Here is a 19981-nt window from a genome sequence, read left to right as displayed (position 1 = left end):
TAATTTGACTTATTATTATATTTTATTTTTTAGGTATTAATTTCATAATTTGAGATATTTAATATTTTAAAAACTAAATTAATGAATTTGTGATCTTTTAGACATTATTTTGACTATTAGCCCTGTTAAATTTCTATTTTACGTTGCATGAGTTTTTAATTAATTTCTAACACCAGAGAGGCGAAGAAATTTTAAACAGACCGCACCATAATCAGAACAAATACAGTAACATGGAAAAGTTTGTACCTGTAAAAAGAAGCATGAAGATAAATTATATCTCATGTTATTATTCAGGTATACTTAAGTGAAAAAGACCCCGTTACCCTAACAGAGATGGATTTATTAATATAGCTGTGTGAGGCTGTAGGTAACAACAATGCTAGGAAATCAAAATGGTTTTAGTAAAAAAACCTGCCAACTCTTGTTGGGCTGAGAACATGAAACCCAGTCCACTTCAGCAACATCCCAAATTAACCTAGGTAAACATAATTAATCTAACTGAACCCTCTCTTCTTCTTTCGCCGTTTCAGACCTTCAAAACTATCTACGGCAGTGCCACACCACCAGCCTCATCGCGTGGCGTTCTCCTCCGCCCTCGACGGCCGTCTCGCCTCGGTCCACATCGTGCGGGAAACATCAATCCTCCATAGCTAGCTTCAGAATGCCGCAAAGCTTCTCTCCTGTCGACTTGGTCACTGGCGCGTCAGTCGGAGTCACGCCCATCTCCGCCGCAACGACGTCGTGCTACCCAGTTGCGAGGAATAAGGCGGTTCTGTTTGTCACCAAGAGTGCGCCGCTGCTGCTGCATGTCGGTGTTGGCAGCGCCATTGAAGCATCTCTGCCTGCTACCACGAACGCGAGAGAACGTCCTCTGTCCCAGCCTCAAAACATCCCCTACGAGAACTAATTGGTGAGTGTTTAGTATTTGGAGTTGATTGATATCTGTTTTTGAATACCACGGTTTATAAGTTGTGGGATGTTGCCTTTGATTTGGTTATAAATATGGCTTTGTTAGATGTTGCTGTTGATTGCATCAAACAATTTTGTTAGAGGTTTTGGTTACGGTGTTTCATTTTGCTAGATTATTCTTTTCTACTATATTTGGGGCCGGGATTAGTACTGAGATCATGGCTTTTGAATGAGATTCAAATTGTGGTATTTCATATCCCAAAATATGAACTTGAGCTATGTTTGGGTACCACTAAACTCAGCCTTGTTGGCTATGAATAGCAATATGAACTTGAGATGTTTGTGTGTGTAGCCATTATGTGATCCTAGCTTGCTTATTTAATTAATATTTTTTTCCTGTTCTAAAGATGATAAATATGTCCAATTAACTCTTAGGCAATTGTTTAAGGGAATATTGTAATTGATTATATTGTGCGCATATGAATGTTTGTTGATTTCAGTAGTTGAGGGAAAGTGGTAATTTACATAGCATGACTACTATTTTGATTCATTTGAACATTCACTTATGTAAGAATTTATATTAGATTTGCATTCTTTAGGTAGAGAGTGTTGAATGTATACAGTAAGTGATTGGAGGAATAAAAAGCTTCTCTCCACTCAGATATTGAGCGTTTTATAAATGAAAAGATTATACATGCTTACAAGGTGATAGTTCAGTGTGCGGTCACAAAAATAAGAGATGGTGATGTTCTTCTTACTTATGAATAGTCATTGGCTGTTGAAATGATATTGTTACATGCACATAAATTAGGAAAATATACACAAATTATAGGAAAAATTTTGCTTCGGAAGTGGGTGGAGAAAGATCTTAACTGTACATACACTTTTTTTTTAATTATTAAACATTGGATGATTTTTCCATTCATGCAACATGTCCCTGGCACTCAAAAAAGTTTATACTTTTGGTCTTTTATTTGAATAACTGATTTTTGTTTGCACTTTTTTTTTAATGCGGTTTTGGGAGTTAGGTAACAAAAAGGATTAGAGTTGGTTTAATTTTGTTTACTTATCTATTCTAAGGTTAAGGAAATGTGGTTGTAGTTGATGTGACTTACCCTTGCTAAATTGTTGGATGTTGTTAAATTGCTGTAACTAGAGATTGGATGTTACTGAAATTAGGGACCGAAAGATGATGTTATTAGGAGTTGGATTTTGCTGAATTGCATGTGGTTTGGGATTTTCGAAAAAGAGGAATTTAGTTATAAGTTAGTTTATTTCTTTTTTTTTTTTTCAACTTTAAATTTGGTCTGAATGTGATTATTTAAAATTGCAGTATCAAAACGTGATTTTTTTGGACAGATTTGATGAAGGTTTAACTACATCTATTGGTATCTATGATTTGATTATCTTGTTGGACAACTGTATGGTTCTTGTATTATAGATTGGAGGCCTTTTTTTTTTTATCATGGATTGGATGATTTATTCATTTATGCAACATGGCCATTGCATTCAAAAAAGTTTGTACTTTTGGTCTTTTGTTTGAATAACATGAATTCTGTTTGCGCTTTATTTTTTATTTATTTTTTTTTTTTTTTGCGGTTTGGAAGTTAGGTAATAAAAAGAGCATACTTGGTTTAATTTTGTTTGCTTATCTAAGGTTCAGGAATTTTGGTCGTAATCATGGTCAAATTCAGTCTGTTTTTTCTTCATGTTGAGCATATGCTCTAATTGATTCAAAATGAACATCTCGCCATTTGATAGATGTTGCTTCTAATTTGGGTTTTATATGGTAATAATTGATATGGGATTTGTATAGCTTCTAATTTGTATAGCTTCTGATTTGCATACTGTATAGTCGATGTGGTTTACCTTTGCTAAGTTGTTGGATGTTGTTGAATCGTTGTAACTAGAGAATGGATGATTCTGAAATTAGAGAGCGAAAGTTGTTGTGATTGGGAGTTGGATTTTGCTGAATTGCATGTGATTAGAGATTGATTGTTGCTGTTCTCTTAAGAGTGGTTTGGAATTTGGATGATGAAATTATATTAAATTTAGTCTAATTTTGGTCGAACTTAATTTTGGTCCTTACTCATGGTCCAAGAGTCAACTTATTTGAAACTATGAAATCGTTTCTACTACCCTTCTTGTAGCTTACTACTTGTTAAATCATGTTTCCTATATGCAAATTTACCTGTTTGCTTTCCAACCCTTTATACCCCGGAACCCACACTTGATGCAATCTGTGTAACTTATGAACCTCTTCAGGCGGTTTTCTATTCATGTTGAACATCTACTCTAATTTTGCATGTGTTTAAAAATGGACCTCGTGCAATTTGATATATACTGCTTCTAATGTTGGTTTAATATGGTATTAATTGATATGGGTTTTGTAGAGCATCATCAACAATGGTTAATTGAGAACTCTTTTGATGTTGCCTCTGATCTTTGTATACAGTTTTCATTAAAGGATTCGGAATTGTTTCTCGTGAAACCGCAACAGGATTGTTTTGCAGAAAAGCCAACCAACATGGAAAAAAAGGTAAAATGATGTCTACCATTCTCATTTTAACATTCCACGATCCGATGTGTGACTTACAGCTAGTGTTACAATTAACAGAAATTGTTAGAGTCGTGATGCCCGCCCATCTACATACATGACATGATGAGCACGTTATCTAAAAACAACTCTGTTGAAAAGCTTGTTGAGATTGATGAGATCGGATTCGAATTCTTGAGGCTTATTCCGAATTGGTCGGTGAAGCAAACCATCATGCTTCACCTGGCCGAGTCGTATCAAGTTAAGCCAAGAACTTTTATACTCGGCATTGACAACATCCGCCTCAATGCCGAGTTAATCGGGAGGGTTTTCGGCATTCCGTCTCGAGGTAAGTTCTGCTATCTTAATTACCTAGTGTGGCGTAGGCGTATTGGCGCAAATATCTTTTGGGTATAGATATATCACCATGCACTAACACATGAACATGTTGTAAGAGATCCATTCGTAGCCCTGGATGACAATAATTCGTGCCACGTGGCCATCAAAAAGAGGTTCTATAGACGGACAACAACTGAACTCCGAGATTTAGTTTACAGCTGTTCAATGGCAACAGAATCAGATAGGATGTAGTTCAGGAGATATTTTTTACTGGTGGTAATGAAAATGTTCGTGTGCCCCACCACTCATCAACAGGTAATTTTGTCATGGCACATTTACCACGTCTTAGATGTTTCTGATTCACGAAGATTCAACTAGCCGTTATAAACTCTGAAGTGGTTCCACAAGGCAGTCGAGAAGTATAAGCTGAAAAGGAACAAAACTTGTGAAGGCTGCATGTTCGTCATGCTGGTAGGACGCAATGACTATTAGTAAATTCAGTATGCCATTTATTTTATGTAGTACCTAACTTGTAGAATCTCATACAAATAATGCCTGACGAATTCATAGGAAATTAATTTTCTACAAGTTATGTATTACATCAAAAAATGGCATACTGAATTTAGTAATAGTATTGCGTCTTACCAACGAACGTGCAGCCTTCACAAGTTTTGTTCCCTTTCAGCTTATACTTCTCGACTGCTTTGTCGAACACTTCAGAGTTTGCAACGGCCAGTTAAATCTTCGTGGATCAGACTGGTAAATGTGCCATGGCGAAATTACCTGTTGAGTGGTGGGGCACAGGAACATTTTCATTACCACCAGTAGGAAATATCTCCTGAACTCCATCCTATCTGATTCTGTTGCCATTGGACAGCTGTAAACTAAATCTCGGAGTTCACCGTCTATAGAATTTCTTTTTGATGGCCACGTGGCACAAATTATTGTCATCCAGGGCTACGAATGGATCTCCTACAACATGTTCATGTGTTAGTGCATGTTGATATATCTATACCCAAAAAATATTTGCGCTAATACGCCTACGCCACACTAGGTAATTAAGATAGTAGAACTTACCTCGAGACGGAATGCCGAAAACCCTCCCGATTAACTCGGCATTGAGGCGGATGTTGCCAATGTCGAGTATTAAAGTTCTTGGCTTAACTTGATACGACTCGGCCAGGTGAAGCATGATGGCTTGCTTCACCCACCAATTCGGAACAAGCCTCAAGAATCCGAATCCGATCTCATCAATCATAATAAGCTTCTCAACGGAGTTGTTTTTAGATAGCGTGCTCATCATGTCATGTATGTAGCTGGGCTAGCATCGCGATTCCGACAATTTCTGTTAATTGTAACACTAGCTGTAAGTCACTCGTAGGATCATGTGAAATGTTAAAATTAGAATGGTAAACATCATTTTACCTTTGGTGAAGTCTCTGGTGTAGAAGGTGATGTGCTTTCTACATGGCGTGGTCACTAGCAATTTGTGACACGTGTGAATTGGGAGACAGATGTGACATATTACAGTATTGGTCTCCTCTCATATTTAAGTCTGCTGCTAATATGATGTAATATAAAAATGTTGTTAGCTTCTGAAATTATTAATTACATTATCGGTAGCTTTTTTTTGCCATAACATTAACGGTAGTTAATTCATGTGAGATGAAGTTGGGCCTAGTTTTGTTGGATTTTTTAATTTTTGGAATGACTAGAAAAAACTAGTGAGACTCAATTTGCTATGGCAATGAAACGTTGGAATAAAGAAACATGGCAAGTTTATTAACGGATTAAACATTAGTAAACTTAAAATTATAATTTAAGAAAATTAATCTAAAATTTAAAAGAAAAAGCAAGTTTAGACTTTTGCTTTTAAATAAAAAACATATAAATACATACCCAAAAAATATTTTGTAACATTAATTATTGTGCAATAAAATTTTAGTGTATTAAAAAATTTATATACATATTTATTTTAATTTTAAAATATAAAATACTTAAATTATAAAAATAATTACAAAATATTATTATGCACTCTTCTATCATTTAGTAAAATAATATAATAATAATAATGATGATTCCTAAACCTAAATTAAATTCTTATCATACCAAAAATTTAACTAATTCAATTTACCTTATTAAAGTTTTTTTAGTCTATTTATTTTAATAAAAACATCATAAAATAATACATAGATATTAAATCAACGAGATATTACAAGATAGTGGAACGAAAAAAGATAAAATAAAACACATAAAATACTATATCTTCTAGTAGTTTATAATAATATTCAATTTTTACATAAATATCTACATATTATAGGAAATTATGATAATAATCAATTTTCTCATACATTTCTATAATATATAGCGATTTATGTATAACTTTTGAAACATCTACACCCTATAATATATTATTGATACTTTCTAAAATTTATATAATTATATAATTCACGCATTTCGTTTTCTATATACTAACGAGTTAAACCCTAAAATAGTCCATAAATATTGGTGTTGTGCATTAAAAGCATTCTTGAGATTTCAATTGCGTCAATTATATTCTTGAGATCGATAAAAGTGCACTACGTTAGTCTTTGACCCATTTTTTATTAACGGCATAATGACATAGACTATTAGTGACAAGTGTCACTCTATGGTTAATCCTTGACCCATTTTTTATTAATATCTATGTATTATTTTATGATATTTTTATTAAAATAAATAGACTAAAAAAATTTTAGTCAATTAAATTGAATTAGTTAAATTTTCGGTATGATAAGAATTTAATTTGGATTTAGGAACCATCATTATTATTATATTATTATACTAAATGACAGAGGAATGCATAATAATATTTTGTAATTATTTTTATAATTTAAGTATTTTATATTTTAAAATTAAAATAAATATGTATATAAATTTTTTAATAAATTAAAATTTTATTGCACAGTAATTAATGTTACAAAATATTTTTTTGGGTATGTATTTATATGTTTTTTTATTTAAAAGCAAAAGTCTAAACTTGCCTTTTTTTATTTTTAGATTAATTTTTTTAAATTATATTTTTAAGTTTACTAATGTTTAATCCGTTAATAAACTTGTCATGTTTCTTTATTCCAATATTTCACTACCATAGCAAATTGAGCCCACTAGTTTTCTCTAATCATTCTAAAAATGAAAAAATTGCAACAAAACTAGGCCCAACTTCATCTCACATGAATTAACTACCGTTAATGTTATGGCAAAAAAAAAGGCTACCGTTAATGTAATTAGTAATTACAGAAGCTAACAACATGTTTATATCACATCATATTAGCAGCAGAGTTAAATATAAAAGGGACCAATGCTGCAACATGTCACATTTGTCCCCTAATTTACACGCGTGTCACAAGCTGCTAGTGACCACGCCACGTCTACACATGTAGAAACCACAGCACCATCTACACCAGAGATTTTGTCTTTACCTTTTTCCCATGTTGGTTGGCTTTTTTGCAAAACAATCCGACAGCGGTTTCACGAGAAACAACCCCGAATCCTTTAATGGAAACTGTATACAAAGATCAGAGGCAACATCAAAAGAGTTCTCAATTAAACATTGTTGATGATGCTCTACGAAATCTATATCAATTAATACCATATTAAACCAACATTAGAAGCAGTATATATCAAATTGCACGAGGTCCATTTTTTAAACACATGCAAAATTAGAGTAGATGTTCAACATGAATAAAAAACCGCTTGAAGAGGTTCTTAAGTTACACACATTGCATCAAGTGTGGATTCCGGGGTATAAAGGGTTGGAAAGCAAATAGGAAAATTTGCATATAAGAAACATGATTTAACAAGTAGTAAGCTACAAGAAGGGTAGTAGAAACGATTTCATAGTTCCAAATAAATTGACTTTGGACCATGAGTAAGGACCAAAATTAAGTTCGACCAAAATTAGACTAAATTTAATATAATTTCATCATCCAAATTCTAAACCACTATTAAGAGAACAGCAACAATCAATCTCTAATCACATGCAATTCAGCAAAATCCAACTCCCAATAACAACTTTCGCTCTCTAATTTCAGAATCATCCATTCTCTAGTTACAGCGATTCAACAACATCCAACAACTTAGCAAAGGTAAACCACATCGACTATACAGTATGCAAATCAGAAGCTATACAAATTAGAAGCTATACAAATTCCATATCAATTATTACCATATAAACCCCAAATTAGAAGCAACATCTATCAAATGGCGAGATGTTCATTTTGAATCAATTAGAGCATATGCTCAACATGAAGAAAAAACAGACTGAATTTGACCATGATTACGACCAAAATTCCTGAACCTTAGCATAGATAAGAAAACAAAATTAAACCAAGTATGGTCTTTTATTACCTAACTCCCAAACCGCTAAAAAATAAAAAATAAAAAATAAAGCGCAAACAGAATTCATGCTATTCAAACAAAATACCAAAAGTACAAACTTTTTGGAATGCGATGGCCATGTTGCATAAATGAATAAATCATCCAATCCATGATAAAAACAAAAGCCTCCAATCTATAATACAAAAAGCATACAGTTGTCCAACAAGATAATCAAATCATAGATACCAATAGATGTAGTTAAACCTCCATCAAATCTGTCCAAAAAAAATTACGTTTTGATACTGCAATTTTAAATAATCACATTCAGACCAAATTTAAAGTTGAAAAAAAAGAAATAAACTAACTTATAACTAAATTCCTCTTTTTCGAAAATCCCAAACCACATGAAATTCAGCAAAATCCAACTCCTAATAACATCATCTTTCGGTCCCTAATTTCAGTAACATCCAATCTTTAGTTACAGCAATTTAACAACATCTAACAATTTAACAAGGGTAAGCACATCGACTACAACCACACTTCCTTAACCTTAGCATAGATAAGTAAACAAAATTAAACCAACTCTAATCCTTTTTGTTACCTAACTCCCAAAACTGCATTTTTAAAAAAGTGCAAACAAAAATCAGTTATTCAAATAAAAGACCAAAAGTATAAACTTTTTTGAGTGCCAGAGACATGTTGCATGAATGGAAAAATCATCCAATGTTTAATAATTAAAAAAAAGTGTATGTACAGTTAAGATCTTTCTCCACCCACTTCCGAAGCAAAATTTTTCCTATAATCTGTGTATATTTTCCTAATTTATGTGCATGTAACAATATCATTTTCTATCATGTATAATCTTTTCATTTATAAAACGCTCAATATCTAAGTGGAGAGAAGCTTTTTATTCCTCCAATCTCTTATTGTATACATTCAACACTCTCTACCTAAAGAATGCAAATCTAATATAAATTCTTACATAAGTGAATGTTCAAATGAATCAAAATAGTAGTCATGCTATGTAAATTGCCACTTTCTCTCAACTACTGAAATCAACAAACATTCATATGCGCACAATATAATCAATTACAATATTCCCCTAAACAATTGCCTAAGAGTTAATTGGACATATTTATCATATTTAGAACAGAAAAAAAAATATTAATTAAACAAGTAAGCTAGGATCACACAATGGCTACACACACAAACATCTCAAGTTCATATTGTTATTCATAGCCAACAGGGGCTGAGTTTAGTGGGACCCAAACATAGCTCAAGTTCATGTTTTGGGATATGAAATACCACAATTTGAATCTCATTCAAAAGCCATGATCTCAGTACTAATTCCCAAATATAGTAGAAAAGAATATCTAGCAAAATGAAACACCATAACCAAAATCTCTAACAAAACTGCCTGATACAATCAACAGCAATATCTAACAAAGCCATATTTATAACCAAATCAAAGGCAACATCCCACAACTTGTAAACCGTGGTATTCAAAAACAGATATCAATCAACTCCAAATACTGAACACTCACCAATTAGTTCTCGCAGGGGATGTTTTGAGGCTGGGCAGAGGATGTTCTCTCGCGTTCGTGGTAGCAGGGCAGAGATGCTTCAATGGCGCCGCCAACACCGACATGCAGCAGCAGTGGCGCACTCTTGGCGACAAGCAGAACTGCCTTGTTCCTCGCAACTGGGTGGCACGACGTCGTTACGGCGGAGATGAGCGTGACTCCGACTGACGCGCCAGTGGCCAAGTCGGCGGGAGAGAAGCTTTACGGCGTTCTAAAGCTAGCTATAAAGGATTGATGTTGCCTACACGATGTGGACCGAAGCGAGGCGGCCGTCGAAGGCGGAGGAGAATGCCACGCGATGAGGCTGGTGGTGTGGCACTGCCGTAAATGGTTTTGGAGGTCCGATACAGTAAAAAGGTGAAAGGAGAAGAGAGGGTTCAGTTAGGTTAATTATGTTTACCTAGGTTAATTTGGAATCTTGCTGAAGTGGAGTGGGTTTCATGTTTTCGGCCCAACAAGAATTGACAGATTTTTTGTTGAAACCATCTTGATTTTTTAGTATTGTTGTAAAACTAATTAATAATATTATCATTAATTAAGTTGTTCCATTCTTAACTGATTAAGAGTTGGTTCTATATACTTTTTTATACCCATATTAAGAAATTTATAGTATCCATGCGGCCATACCTATAACTAACACTAAAACACATGGTAATAGTATTATCTCTACAAATACATGCTACGCTCCTACAAGCGTGACCCATAAAGCTTTGCACATGCATATTATACAGAGTTAAACCTCAAAATGGTTTCTGAGATTTGCGTTTTGCACTGAAATTGTCCCTGAGATTCTAATTGCACCAATTACATTCCTGAGATTGAAAAAAATACACCATAGTAGTCCCTGACCCATTTTCTATTAACGACTTGATGACATGACATGATGACGTGGACTGTAAGTGACACGTATCACTTCATGATTTGGTCACGTGTAATGGTAGGATGATGTGGTGACCAGTGACACGTGGCATGCTGACGTAATAATTGTGCCACGTGTCACAATGTTATTTGGCCACGTGTCCAGTTGTGCCACGTGTCGCAACAGTATTCGTCCACGTGTCATCCATTATGTCATCGTTGTATATGCACCAAATTAGTCCCTCATTTTGCATTAAGTGACTCATTTTAGTCCCTGAAATTGAATGTCGTGCACCAAATTAGTCCCTTCATCAATTTTTTATCATTTTTTCTATAAATTCAAATTTCTCAATATTTTTTAATACATTAATTTCAATTATATTTTTTCACATGTTCTTCAAATAAAAATATTTTTATAAAATATTTTTTCTCTTGCGAATACCCTATTCGCCGACTTGGAGTTAACGTGAAGGCTTTTCAAGCACCTTCACTACCATCTCCAACCTCTTTCAGTACTTTTATAAAATATTTTTTTCTTGCGGATACCTCTAATAATCGCCGTCTTGGAGTTGACGTGAAGGCATTTTAAGCTTCCCTCATTATCATCTCCGACCTCTTTCGTCTAGACTGCAGAGATCAAAAGTGGTAGTGAGGGTGGTTGAAGTGCCTTCAATCTAGCTCATTTATACATAACGAAAACGTGTATTTCATAAGAAAAAAATATTTATTTTAATTATTAATTTCTTGTTAAAAACACATATTTTTTATGAAAAAAATGTGTCTAATCAATCATATAATTATTTTTTTATAATAACATACTTATATATTACAAAATTTATCAATATTAAATTATTAAAAAATTATATAATTAAAACTAAAATCTTAAAATTTTTTATAAAAACACTTGTATTTAAACGATATATGAAAAAATAGAATTGAAATTAGTGTATCCAAGATATTAAAATTTTAAATTTAAAAAAAAAAAAATTGGTGAAGGGACTAGTTTGGTGCACGACATTCAATTTCAGGGACTAAAATGAGTCACTTAATGTAAAGTGAGAGACTAATTTGGTGCATATACAACGATGGCATAATGGATGACACGTGGACGAATACTGTTGCGACACGTGGCACAACGGGACACGTGACTAAATAACATTGTGACACGTGGTACAACTATCCACGTCAGTATGCCACGTGTCACTGGTCACCACATCATCCTATCATTACACGTGGCCAAAATCATGAAGTGACACGTGTCACTTACAGTCCACGTCATCATGCCATGTCATCACATCGTTAATAGAAAATGGGTCAGGGACTACTATGGTGCATTTTTTTCAATCTCAGGGACGTAATTGATGTAATTGGAATCTCATGGACGATTTCAGTGCAAAACGCCAATATCAAAGACAATTTTGGGGTTTAACTCATATTACACATTCCACGAGAAAATGATTGAATAATGTATGTGAAGAGAAAATAAAAAAAAATTGATGAATTAACTGAAATGAAATTTTATTGAATAGTACAAAATACTTGGTGGGTTTAAGGTCTCATGTTGATACCAATGGCATAGCAAGAGGCAACTTGTAACACAATGACATAATAAAATTGAAGTCTTATCTCCCTGCATAGGTATAGGTAGGGAAATCTTATTACATCAACAAAAGTGAAACACAAAAGGAATAATATTGCGAAATTTGAATCTCAAATGGTAGGAGGGGCTAGAGCACTGACAAGAAACGCCTCGTCGACAGTTTCATCATGGCAGCACTGGAACGTGGTGAGCATGTGCATGTAGCGGCGGCACTCAGGGCAGCGGAGCTTCTCCGGGATCCTCCCCATTGCGTGGGAGAATTCAAACCTACAACAAGGGTTATCCACTGCATGGAGCTTCCCATAGTGATCGCGAAAACCTGGCTCAAACCCATCCCTCTCAGCATGCACCCTCCAAATGTCCTCATACTCCATCAGAGTCTGCAATCCTGTGGTGGCATGTCCATTCACTATGATGCGAGATCCTCTTGCGAGAACAATCCAGCCGCCCATCTTGTCATAGCTCAGAAGCCTCTTCACTTCCTGCATCACCAGGTCAGAGTCGTCGTCCGCTTGCTTCAGCTGGATCTTGGAGAACAGCATGCTCTCCAGGCGAGTCCAGAAGAACCATATCATGCTGTGTTCTTGCCAGCTATGAGTTGGAAGCTTCTCACGAGTTATGGTGTCTAGCACTTTCTGCACTTGCTCGCTTTTGTTGCTCTTCCCCACATACACCATCTCTAAGTTTATTGGTGATGCCGCCGCAACCCTGCGAGCTTCCCTCACGAATTTTCTAACCCAATCAGGGTCATTCCCTCCATATAAGAAGATGAATTTATCATCCTTGATCTGTCCAAATATCAAAATTAATCATGATTATAAAAAAACAACAAAGTCAAGAAAGGGTTTTATTTATGTTATGCTCACCCAGTTCAATATTTCAGAGTCAATGCCATCCACAAGCAGTTCAAGTCTCCAGGTCTCTTCCTTCCACAGAGCTTCTTCTCTAGCGCTTGTGAATGGAAATGCAGCACTTCCCCAAATCCACATCATGTGAATAGCATTAGGACAAGCCACCCTCCCTTGAGGATCAAGAACCACAAGAATTGGCTTATTCTTGTACTTCCATTCCCTCTGGATGAACCAGATCACCGGCTTGCTTATCGCCGAAGGATGATAAACAGAGAACCATGGCATGGTTAATTGCAGCTCCTCAAACTGCCTTTGCTTTCTCTGTGTTGATTCAGCTTCATTCAGGTCCAGAATTGGGATCCATACAAGCTCATATCTATTTTCATATCTATTATCAAGCCTTGATGATGTGTGTGCCCTTGATTCATTATAGATTTGTTCAAGGATCAGAAGCTCATCATGGGAGAACTCCAACCCTGAAATTAGAAGTAACACATTCTTCCTTCTCAGGGGTTCCAGGCTAACCTGTTTGGTTTCAATTAAATTACACCAATATTAGTTTCACAAACTTCTCAAAATACTAGTGCATCATCATATATGCAATTACAATGTTGGAAAAAATGTAACCCTTTTCTTGGTTGCACCATCGTATAGAGGTAGAGTATCGTCCTTCGCAGAAATCAAAGCCTTGAGAACCTTCATGTTGTCAATGTGGGGTGTCGTGAATAATTCGCGCAACATTTCATAAGCTTCAGAGTCCATTCTTTTCTCTGCATTGAATGTTAAACTTAAAATTAGCAGCCATGATCCAAAGAATTTCACTAAATGTAACCAATTGAAACTAAATTAATTAGACCAATCTGTCTGTAGCAGCTATCCAGATTCTTCCTTAGATGTTCAAGTATGTTCTTAAGCTTGTGAGCCAATGTAGATAGCTCCCATGCCTCAGTAGTTGATTGCATGAACCTGGAACAATGTTTACTTAAAATGATGAAACAAATACAAAAAAAAAAAAAAAAAAAACAAATGGAGAACTGAAAGGGAAAACATACTCAAATCCAAGTGTGGTTAGGCTTGTAATCTGAGTTGCGCAGGCGACGATACCCCTGACGCTCCAATAGGTGGCAATTGGGATATGGTTAGAGGCAATGTTGTATGCTGTTGTGTCTTGAGCAATGTAGTGTCTTGGCAGACCATTGAACTCAATGACACACCTTGCCACCTCCAATATGACCTTAACTAGTTCATTCAGGGCTTCGAACCGGGGTCGCAGCATGCTTACATGCTCCATGATGTTTGGAACTTGCTTCAGAATGGCCATGGATCTTGCAAGCTGGTTTGTTAAATGCATGTGTGCAAGAAGCCAGAATTCACCATATGTCAGAGCAAAAGCAGCCAAAGACAGCACCAACTTCACATCCCACTCATATGTTTGAAGCATATCAAATATTGCAAGTGCTGTAGAGTGTGCATCTACACCCGCAAGAGACTTGTACGAAATCTGAAATTTTATTGTACCTTTCACATTGTTAAAATAATGATATATCCTAAAAATTTCAAGCAATGTTATCAAGTGTCAAATTTAATACAAGATCATTGTATTTGTATAGATTGTATAGGTTATTCTTGAATCACCTCACAAGCAATTCGATCAATCTTGAAAGAAAGTGCCTCCAGCATGTTGGTGTAGCCAGGGTGATGGGTCACATCTTCGACCTGGTCAACATGCGCAAGCGCACCCTGAAAGAAAGCAGAGTCACTTAGAAGATAGATAAACAAGAAAAAACAATAGAATTGCATGTTTGCAGCTGCAACATTTTCTTGGAAATTTCATAAGCAACTAAGGTTTCAAACTATTATTAGAATTAGCATCATACCGAGGAAACACCTTCAGTGCTCAAGGTGGCACGTCTAAGAATATCCTCAACAATATGGAGAAGTGGCTTGGCATCATATTCTAGACCATCAGGTTTATGCTCAGCCACTATTTTCTTCACCAGAATGCTGTCATCAGACAATGCATTCACCGGCATGGGCCTTTCGCCTCTCAGCTGTTGTTTCATAGCAGCCAATTTGCCAATGTTATCCATCTTGTGCTATAGAAAAACAAAGACGCTAGATAGGAGGCAGAGAACAAAAAACAAGGCTTGTGGTTTTAGCTGCCATGTTGATAGGCCAATATATAATACCCAGAAAGGAATAAAGCAAACATGAATCCACTTCTTTTCTTTCACCATAGTTTAAGGTGTTGGAACGTTAAGAAGAAGAAAGGCTTTAGCTTCTTCAGTCTTGTGTCCTTGCGCTTCACTCACTTTAGTATGTACCAAGTTAATGACACATGCAGTGGCAATACTACACTTTAGTAGCATACAGTAGCTTTTACAAATGGACCAATGGTCTCAAAGGACAATATCTACAGCTATAGGGAAACCAATGGCTAAATCCCGTGGTGATATTTGAGATTTACGGTATGCATCAATTTAGTTTTGAGGTTCCAATTGTACTATTATCGTCGTTGAGATTGAGTTTCGGATACTAATAGTTTCTCGAACCTCTTCCGATAATGACTCAACAACTAGAATAATGAGTCGGAAGTCTGACACTACCTTATTTCGCTGAACAATAGTAGAATAATGTCATCTATTTTTTATTGTCCAACATAACAAGAGAATGCCAACTCATCGCTCCATTTGCTGAGTCACTATTAGAAAGAGGTCGAGAATCATTATAATTTTTTTTAGCTCAATTTTAAAAATGACAATAATGCGACTAGAATCTCAGAAATTAAATCGGTACAAAACGTGAATTTCAGAGACCGCTTTAAGAATTTAGTCGAAAAACAATGTTGGCTTTGATTGAGGATCAGTGTTTACCAAATAAGGCGCAACAATATTCTATTCTTGGTGGCAAGCAGGGAAAGTATCGAAGGCCGTTGGCATGAAATTCTTCTTTTGCTTTGGAATTCTTTTATTTGCTTGCAACATCGGTCATCTAATTCCTTCAATCAAAAGTTATAAACGACAACTGAAAGATTTGATTCCTTTCTTTCTTACTTTTTCAAATAACACACAATTCATCAGGCCACGAGAGTCACACTCATCATCGTTACAGTTTTATGTTCATTCACAAATCACTAGTCACTAGAGTTTGATTTCACTGCAACGAGAACATGTTATTATTCTACTCTAAACATTTTGAATATTCCCCTATAACAAAAAATTGATTCTTTTAGAAATCGCTCGCTTATAATGAGAGGAAAATGATATGGATATCAGAGTTTATTATATTTGGCCATTATTTAACTATCAATTCAATTTTTTTAGTTTAATTTTTTTATTTTAGTAATTCAGTAACATACTTTATTTCATATTTTTAAACATTGATGATTAATGATAGTAAAAAATAATAAATTATGATGGTCTCCTAATATTTTTCATAATTAAAATATAAAACAATACGTATAAATATATACAAATATATAATAATTATTTTTCAAAGAAAAAAACTATTGATAAACAAAAAATAATGGATTAAAATTGAATAAAAAATATAGATATAGATTAAAATTAAATATAAAAAAATTACTAATAAACTTTTTTTAATTTAATTTTTTAATGCAACAAAAAAGAGACTCATTCAATCTAATTTGTTCACCATTGTTTAGGAAATAAATTGAAGAAAATTACTTAAATTTTTTATTCAAATTTTTTATGCAATAAGAGTGAGACTCACTCAATCTCATTTGTTCATACTATGGTTTTATCACGAAACCAAAAATAATTTTTTTCACCTTTAATACTCTATAATCACTACAACCGTTTACGAGATATTTATAATCTTATATTAAGTTAGAATAAAAAAAATTTTAAACTCACTAATATAAAACTCAATCTACTAACTAAATAAATAAAATTAAAATAAATAAAACTAAATTAAACATTCTAATCTTTAAAAATATTAAAATAACTATTAAATAATGTTTGAACTTTTTATATCATAAACATGATATAAACATTTTGAAGCACATATCATTTATTCTCACATCTATACCCATAAAATTAAAGTTATTCTATTTTTGAGATAGACTAAGGCTTGGTTTAATAACATTTTTTTGAAGAGGTATTTGTCAAAAGCATAAATTTCTTATTTCGTATTTGGTAAATAAAAAAAAAACATGTGTTTGTGTTTGTACCTTTTAAAAACACTTAAAATAAAATTTTTTAAAGTTGATTTGTACTTATTAAAATTAAAAAATTTTAATATAACTTTATATATTAATTAATTTTTTAAATTTATCCCTTACATTTATATCTATTATAGTATTTTTAAATTTTAAAAACTATTTTACTAAACATAATTATTATTATTTGTACTTATTAAAAGTTATTTTTAATTTAATTTACTGACATAAATATTATAATTTTTAAAAATAATCTTTTAAAAATTAATTTTATAAACTTTTTTTGAAACATAAAAATTTTACTAAATCAAGTTTAAATAGGATGCTAAAGTATAAAAAAGCTTATGAACATACACATCGAAAATGACAAAAAATATCACGATAGCACAACATATTTATTTGGATTTACATTTGTTATTATTAGGTCATTTCTATTCATCAACACCCTCTGTCACATTGAGCAGCCATTACAAATTACAATAATCATTCTATGGGTTTAAAATTTCTATATGCAATCACGGCATAAAAGGGGTCTAACCCTGACATGAATCCAAAAAGTCCCATAATCCAATCAATTGGTGACTTGTTCTGTTGAGAAGAATTAGTAGTAGCTGGTAACTTTCGAACCACCTCAGGCTCTGTGAAACCTTCAACACATTGGAAGTACTGAACCACAAGTTGTACCCTACTATAGCCACTGCCATCTCTCCAGGCACTAATGGCTTTCTCATAAAACATTCTGTTGCTGAAACTCACCATGAACACGCCCCCTGGCTTTAGTACCCGGAATACCTCAGCAAATACCTGTAATAAACAACATGCATAGGAGATAGTCGATGCTATCCTTTTTTATCTTTAAATATTATAAATTGCTAATAATTGTAATGATTAATTGACCAAAGTAGTTATCATCTTGATAAATTCTGCATTTTTCAATATTGCACATATATTAAATTATTATAAAACTGAATATAAAGGCAATTTTCTTTTATATCTTTGTGTCACCATTTTTTTTATTTTGTTCCATGATAATATCTAAACGAGAAATGATAAAGGACTAGTAAATTTTTTTTGTCAGTAACATTTAAAAATATTATATTGTTGAATTATTAAATTAAAAAATTAGATTAATAACTAAAACTACTGATAAAAAATAATCAATTATACTATAAAAAAGTTATCAGATGTATCGGATATACCAGTATTTCAGTTGTTTTAACCGTTGATTTTAATTAATATATGTTATATATATTTTTTATAATTCAGATCAACAGTTAAAACAACTGGAATATCGATATTTTTAGTATACCTAAAACTCTTCCTGTACTATAACAATACAACCATTTAAAATTTTTAAAACCAACTTGTTCAAAGTCTCAACAACATAAAATTTCTTTGACGCTTCATATCAATAGGGTGGGTTTTTTGAATCACAAAGAAGAACTAAATTTTGTTTAATTTTGATATACGGTCAAGAAAAAACAATTTAATCACATAATATCACATTAACAAAAATATCTTACATTATCGTGTATCAAAATTATATATACAATTAATTAGAAACCCGAAACAATGATGGAATATCAAACCTTCTCTGGCTGTTGTAGATATTGGACACTAACTGTGCACAACACTGCATCAAAACTGCAATTCGTAAACCCAAACTCTTGTTCCTCGTTTAGATCCTTGACAACAAAGTAATCGAGCCTTGGATTTTTGGCAAGCTCTTGTGCATTCAATCCATGACCCACCACTCTTTTGTAGTTGACATCATGGGGCAAGTGGCTGATCCAAGAGCTCATGAGATCAAGAATCTCTGTCTGAGGCTTCAACCTCTCTCTGTAGAGATTGGTGAGTGTGGAAATGAAGGCATCATCGACGTGTTTCACAAGGCGTGGGTATGCATAGAACTCTCTATCTGAGTATGGATTGAGTTTCGTTCTACCCTCTTGGGTCAGAACAAGGCGTTTGATTTTGCCTGTTGAGCTTGGCTCATTGCTCAATGTGCTTACGATTTTGGTTGAAGTGTTCTTGGTTTTGATAAGAGGTGATGATGAGATAGGTTGTATGCTACTGGTGCGCATTGTTGAAGCCATGATTTTTTGTGTAGGTCATGAAAAGTGGGTATCAACTTGAATCAATCAAAATCGAACAGTAACCTTTTTTATGGTTAACTACACGTATACGTGTTTTTGTTTTTTGTTTATTGTTTTATCTGGAATATATCATACAATATATTATTGTGGATAACTGTTCCACGGTTGGGAGAGCATTTAGAGTTTAGTGAGATTCAAAAGGGATCGGATTTCCTCTTTTCTTTTCTTTTTTTTTTGGTATGAATAATTTCCTTCTCTTCTCTATTTGGTGGAAGTTTCTACACAATTTATCAGATATTTATTATAAGGGATATCAAAATTTATTATTTTTGTCATCATTTTTTAACTATTAATCTATTGAATGCGCTACACATTCGTGTAATCAAATTGGCTCAAGTTCAAATAGAGTCACGCGCATTAATGAAGAGTGAAAACACGCACTCGAAAACCCTTCGTTACTTCGTGCTCATTATGAAAAAACGTTACTTCTTCCTCAACACGAAACCGCTCATTCTCTTCGAATCTCTCTCAAAATCACTCAAATTTCGGTCACATTCTCTGCGAAAACCACTACTGAAGAAGAATCGCGAGAAAATTTGACAAGGAACAACTAGAAACGAACAAAAACAGCAACAGAGATTCGCCTTCCTCCTCATTCTCCTCCTTCTTT

At 33.8% G+C, this 19981-nt stretch overlaps 2 protein-coding genes and 2 long non-coding RNA genes across 4 annotated transcripts; 1 reads left to right on the top strand and 3 right to left on the bottom strand.

Moving 5' to 3' along the window:
- The first annotated feature begins 428 nt into the window (after positions 1-428).
- Positions 429-4401, top strand: LOC112697284 (uncharacterized). The gene is made up of 3 exons (XR_011862581.1): positions 429-910; positions 3365-3448; positions 3527-4401. It is a non-coding gene; the product is annotated as an uncharacterized lncRNA (long non-coding RNA).
- Positions 4402-6976: 2575 nt separating this feature from the next.
- LOC112697283 (uncharacterized) lies at positions 6977-10138 on the bottom strand. The gene is made up of 2 exons (XR_003151182.2): positions 9688-10138; positions 6977-7328 (listed from the first exon to the last, which is right to left on the bottom strand). It is a non-coding gene; the product is annotated as an uncharacterized lncRNA (long non-coding RNA).
- A 1947-nt stretch (positions 10139-12085) lies between these two features.
- LOC112697282 (protein SIEVE ELEMENT OCCLUSION B) lies at positions 12086-15359 on the bottom strand. The gene is made up of 7 exons (XM_025750389.3): positions 14913-15359; positions 14671-14775; positions 14088-14536; positions 13892-14001; positions 13663-13805; positions 13051-13560; positions 12086-12972 (listed from the first exon to the last, which is right to left on the bottom strand). The coding sequence occupies exons 1-7, from the start codon at positions 15123-15125 to the stop codon at positions 12295-12297; spliced, it is 2208 nt and encodes a 735-aa protein (XP_025606174.1). The 5' UTR covers positions 15126-15359; the 3' UTR covers positions 12086-12294.
- Positions 15360-17579: 2220 nt separating this feature from the next.
- On the bottom strand, positions 17580-19527 carry LOC112697281 (uncharacterized). The gene is made up of 2 exons (XM_025750387.3): positions 18805-19527; positions 17580-18019 (listed from the first exon to the last, which is right to left on the bottom strand). The coding sequence occupies exons 1-2, from the start codon at positions 19309-19311 to the stop codon at positions 17699-17701; spliced, it is 828 nt and encodes a 275-aa protein (XP_025606172.1). The 5' UTR covers positions 19312-19527; the 3' UTR covers positions 17580-17698.
- Between the last annotated feature and the right edge of the window lie 454 nt (positions 19528-19981).

The sequence above is a fragment of the Arachis hypogaea genome, chromosome 6, assembly GCF_003086295.3.
Source record: "Arachis hypogaea cultivar Tifrunner chromosome 6, arahy.Tifrunner.gnm2.J5K5, whole genome shotgun sequence".
Taxonomy (NCBI): domain Eukaryota; kingdom Viridiplantae; phylum Streptophyta; class Magnoliopsida; order Fabales; family Fabaceae; genus Arachis; species Arachis hypogaea.
The sequence above is the reverse complement of the archived record's forward strand: the minus strand, read 5'-3'. Positions and strand labels throughout refer to the sequence as shown.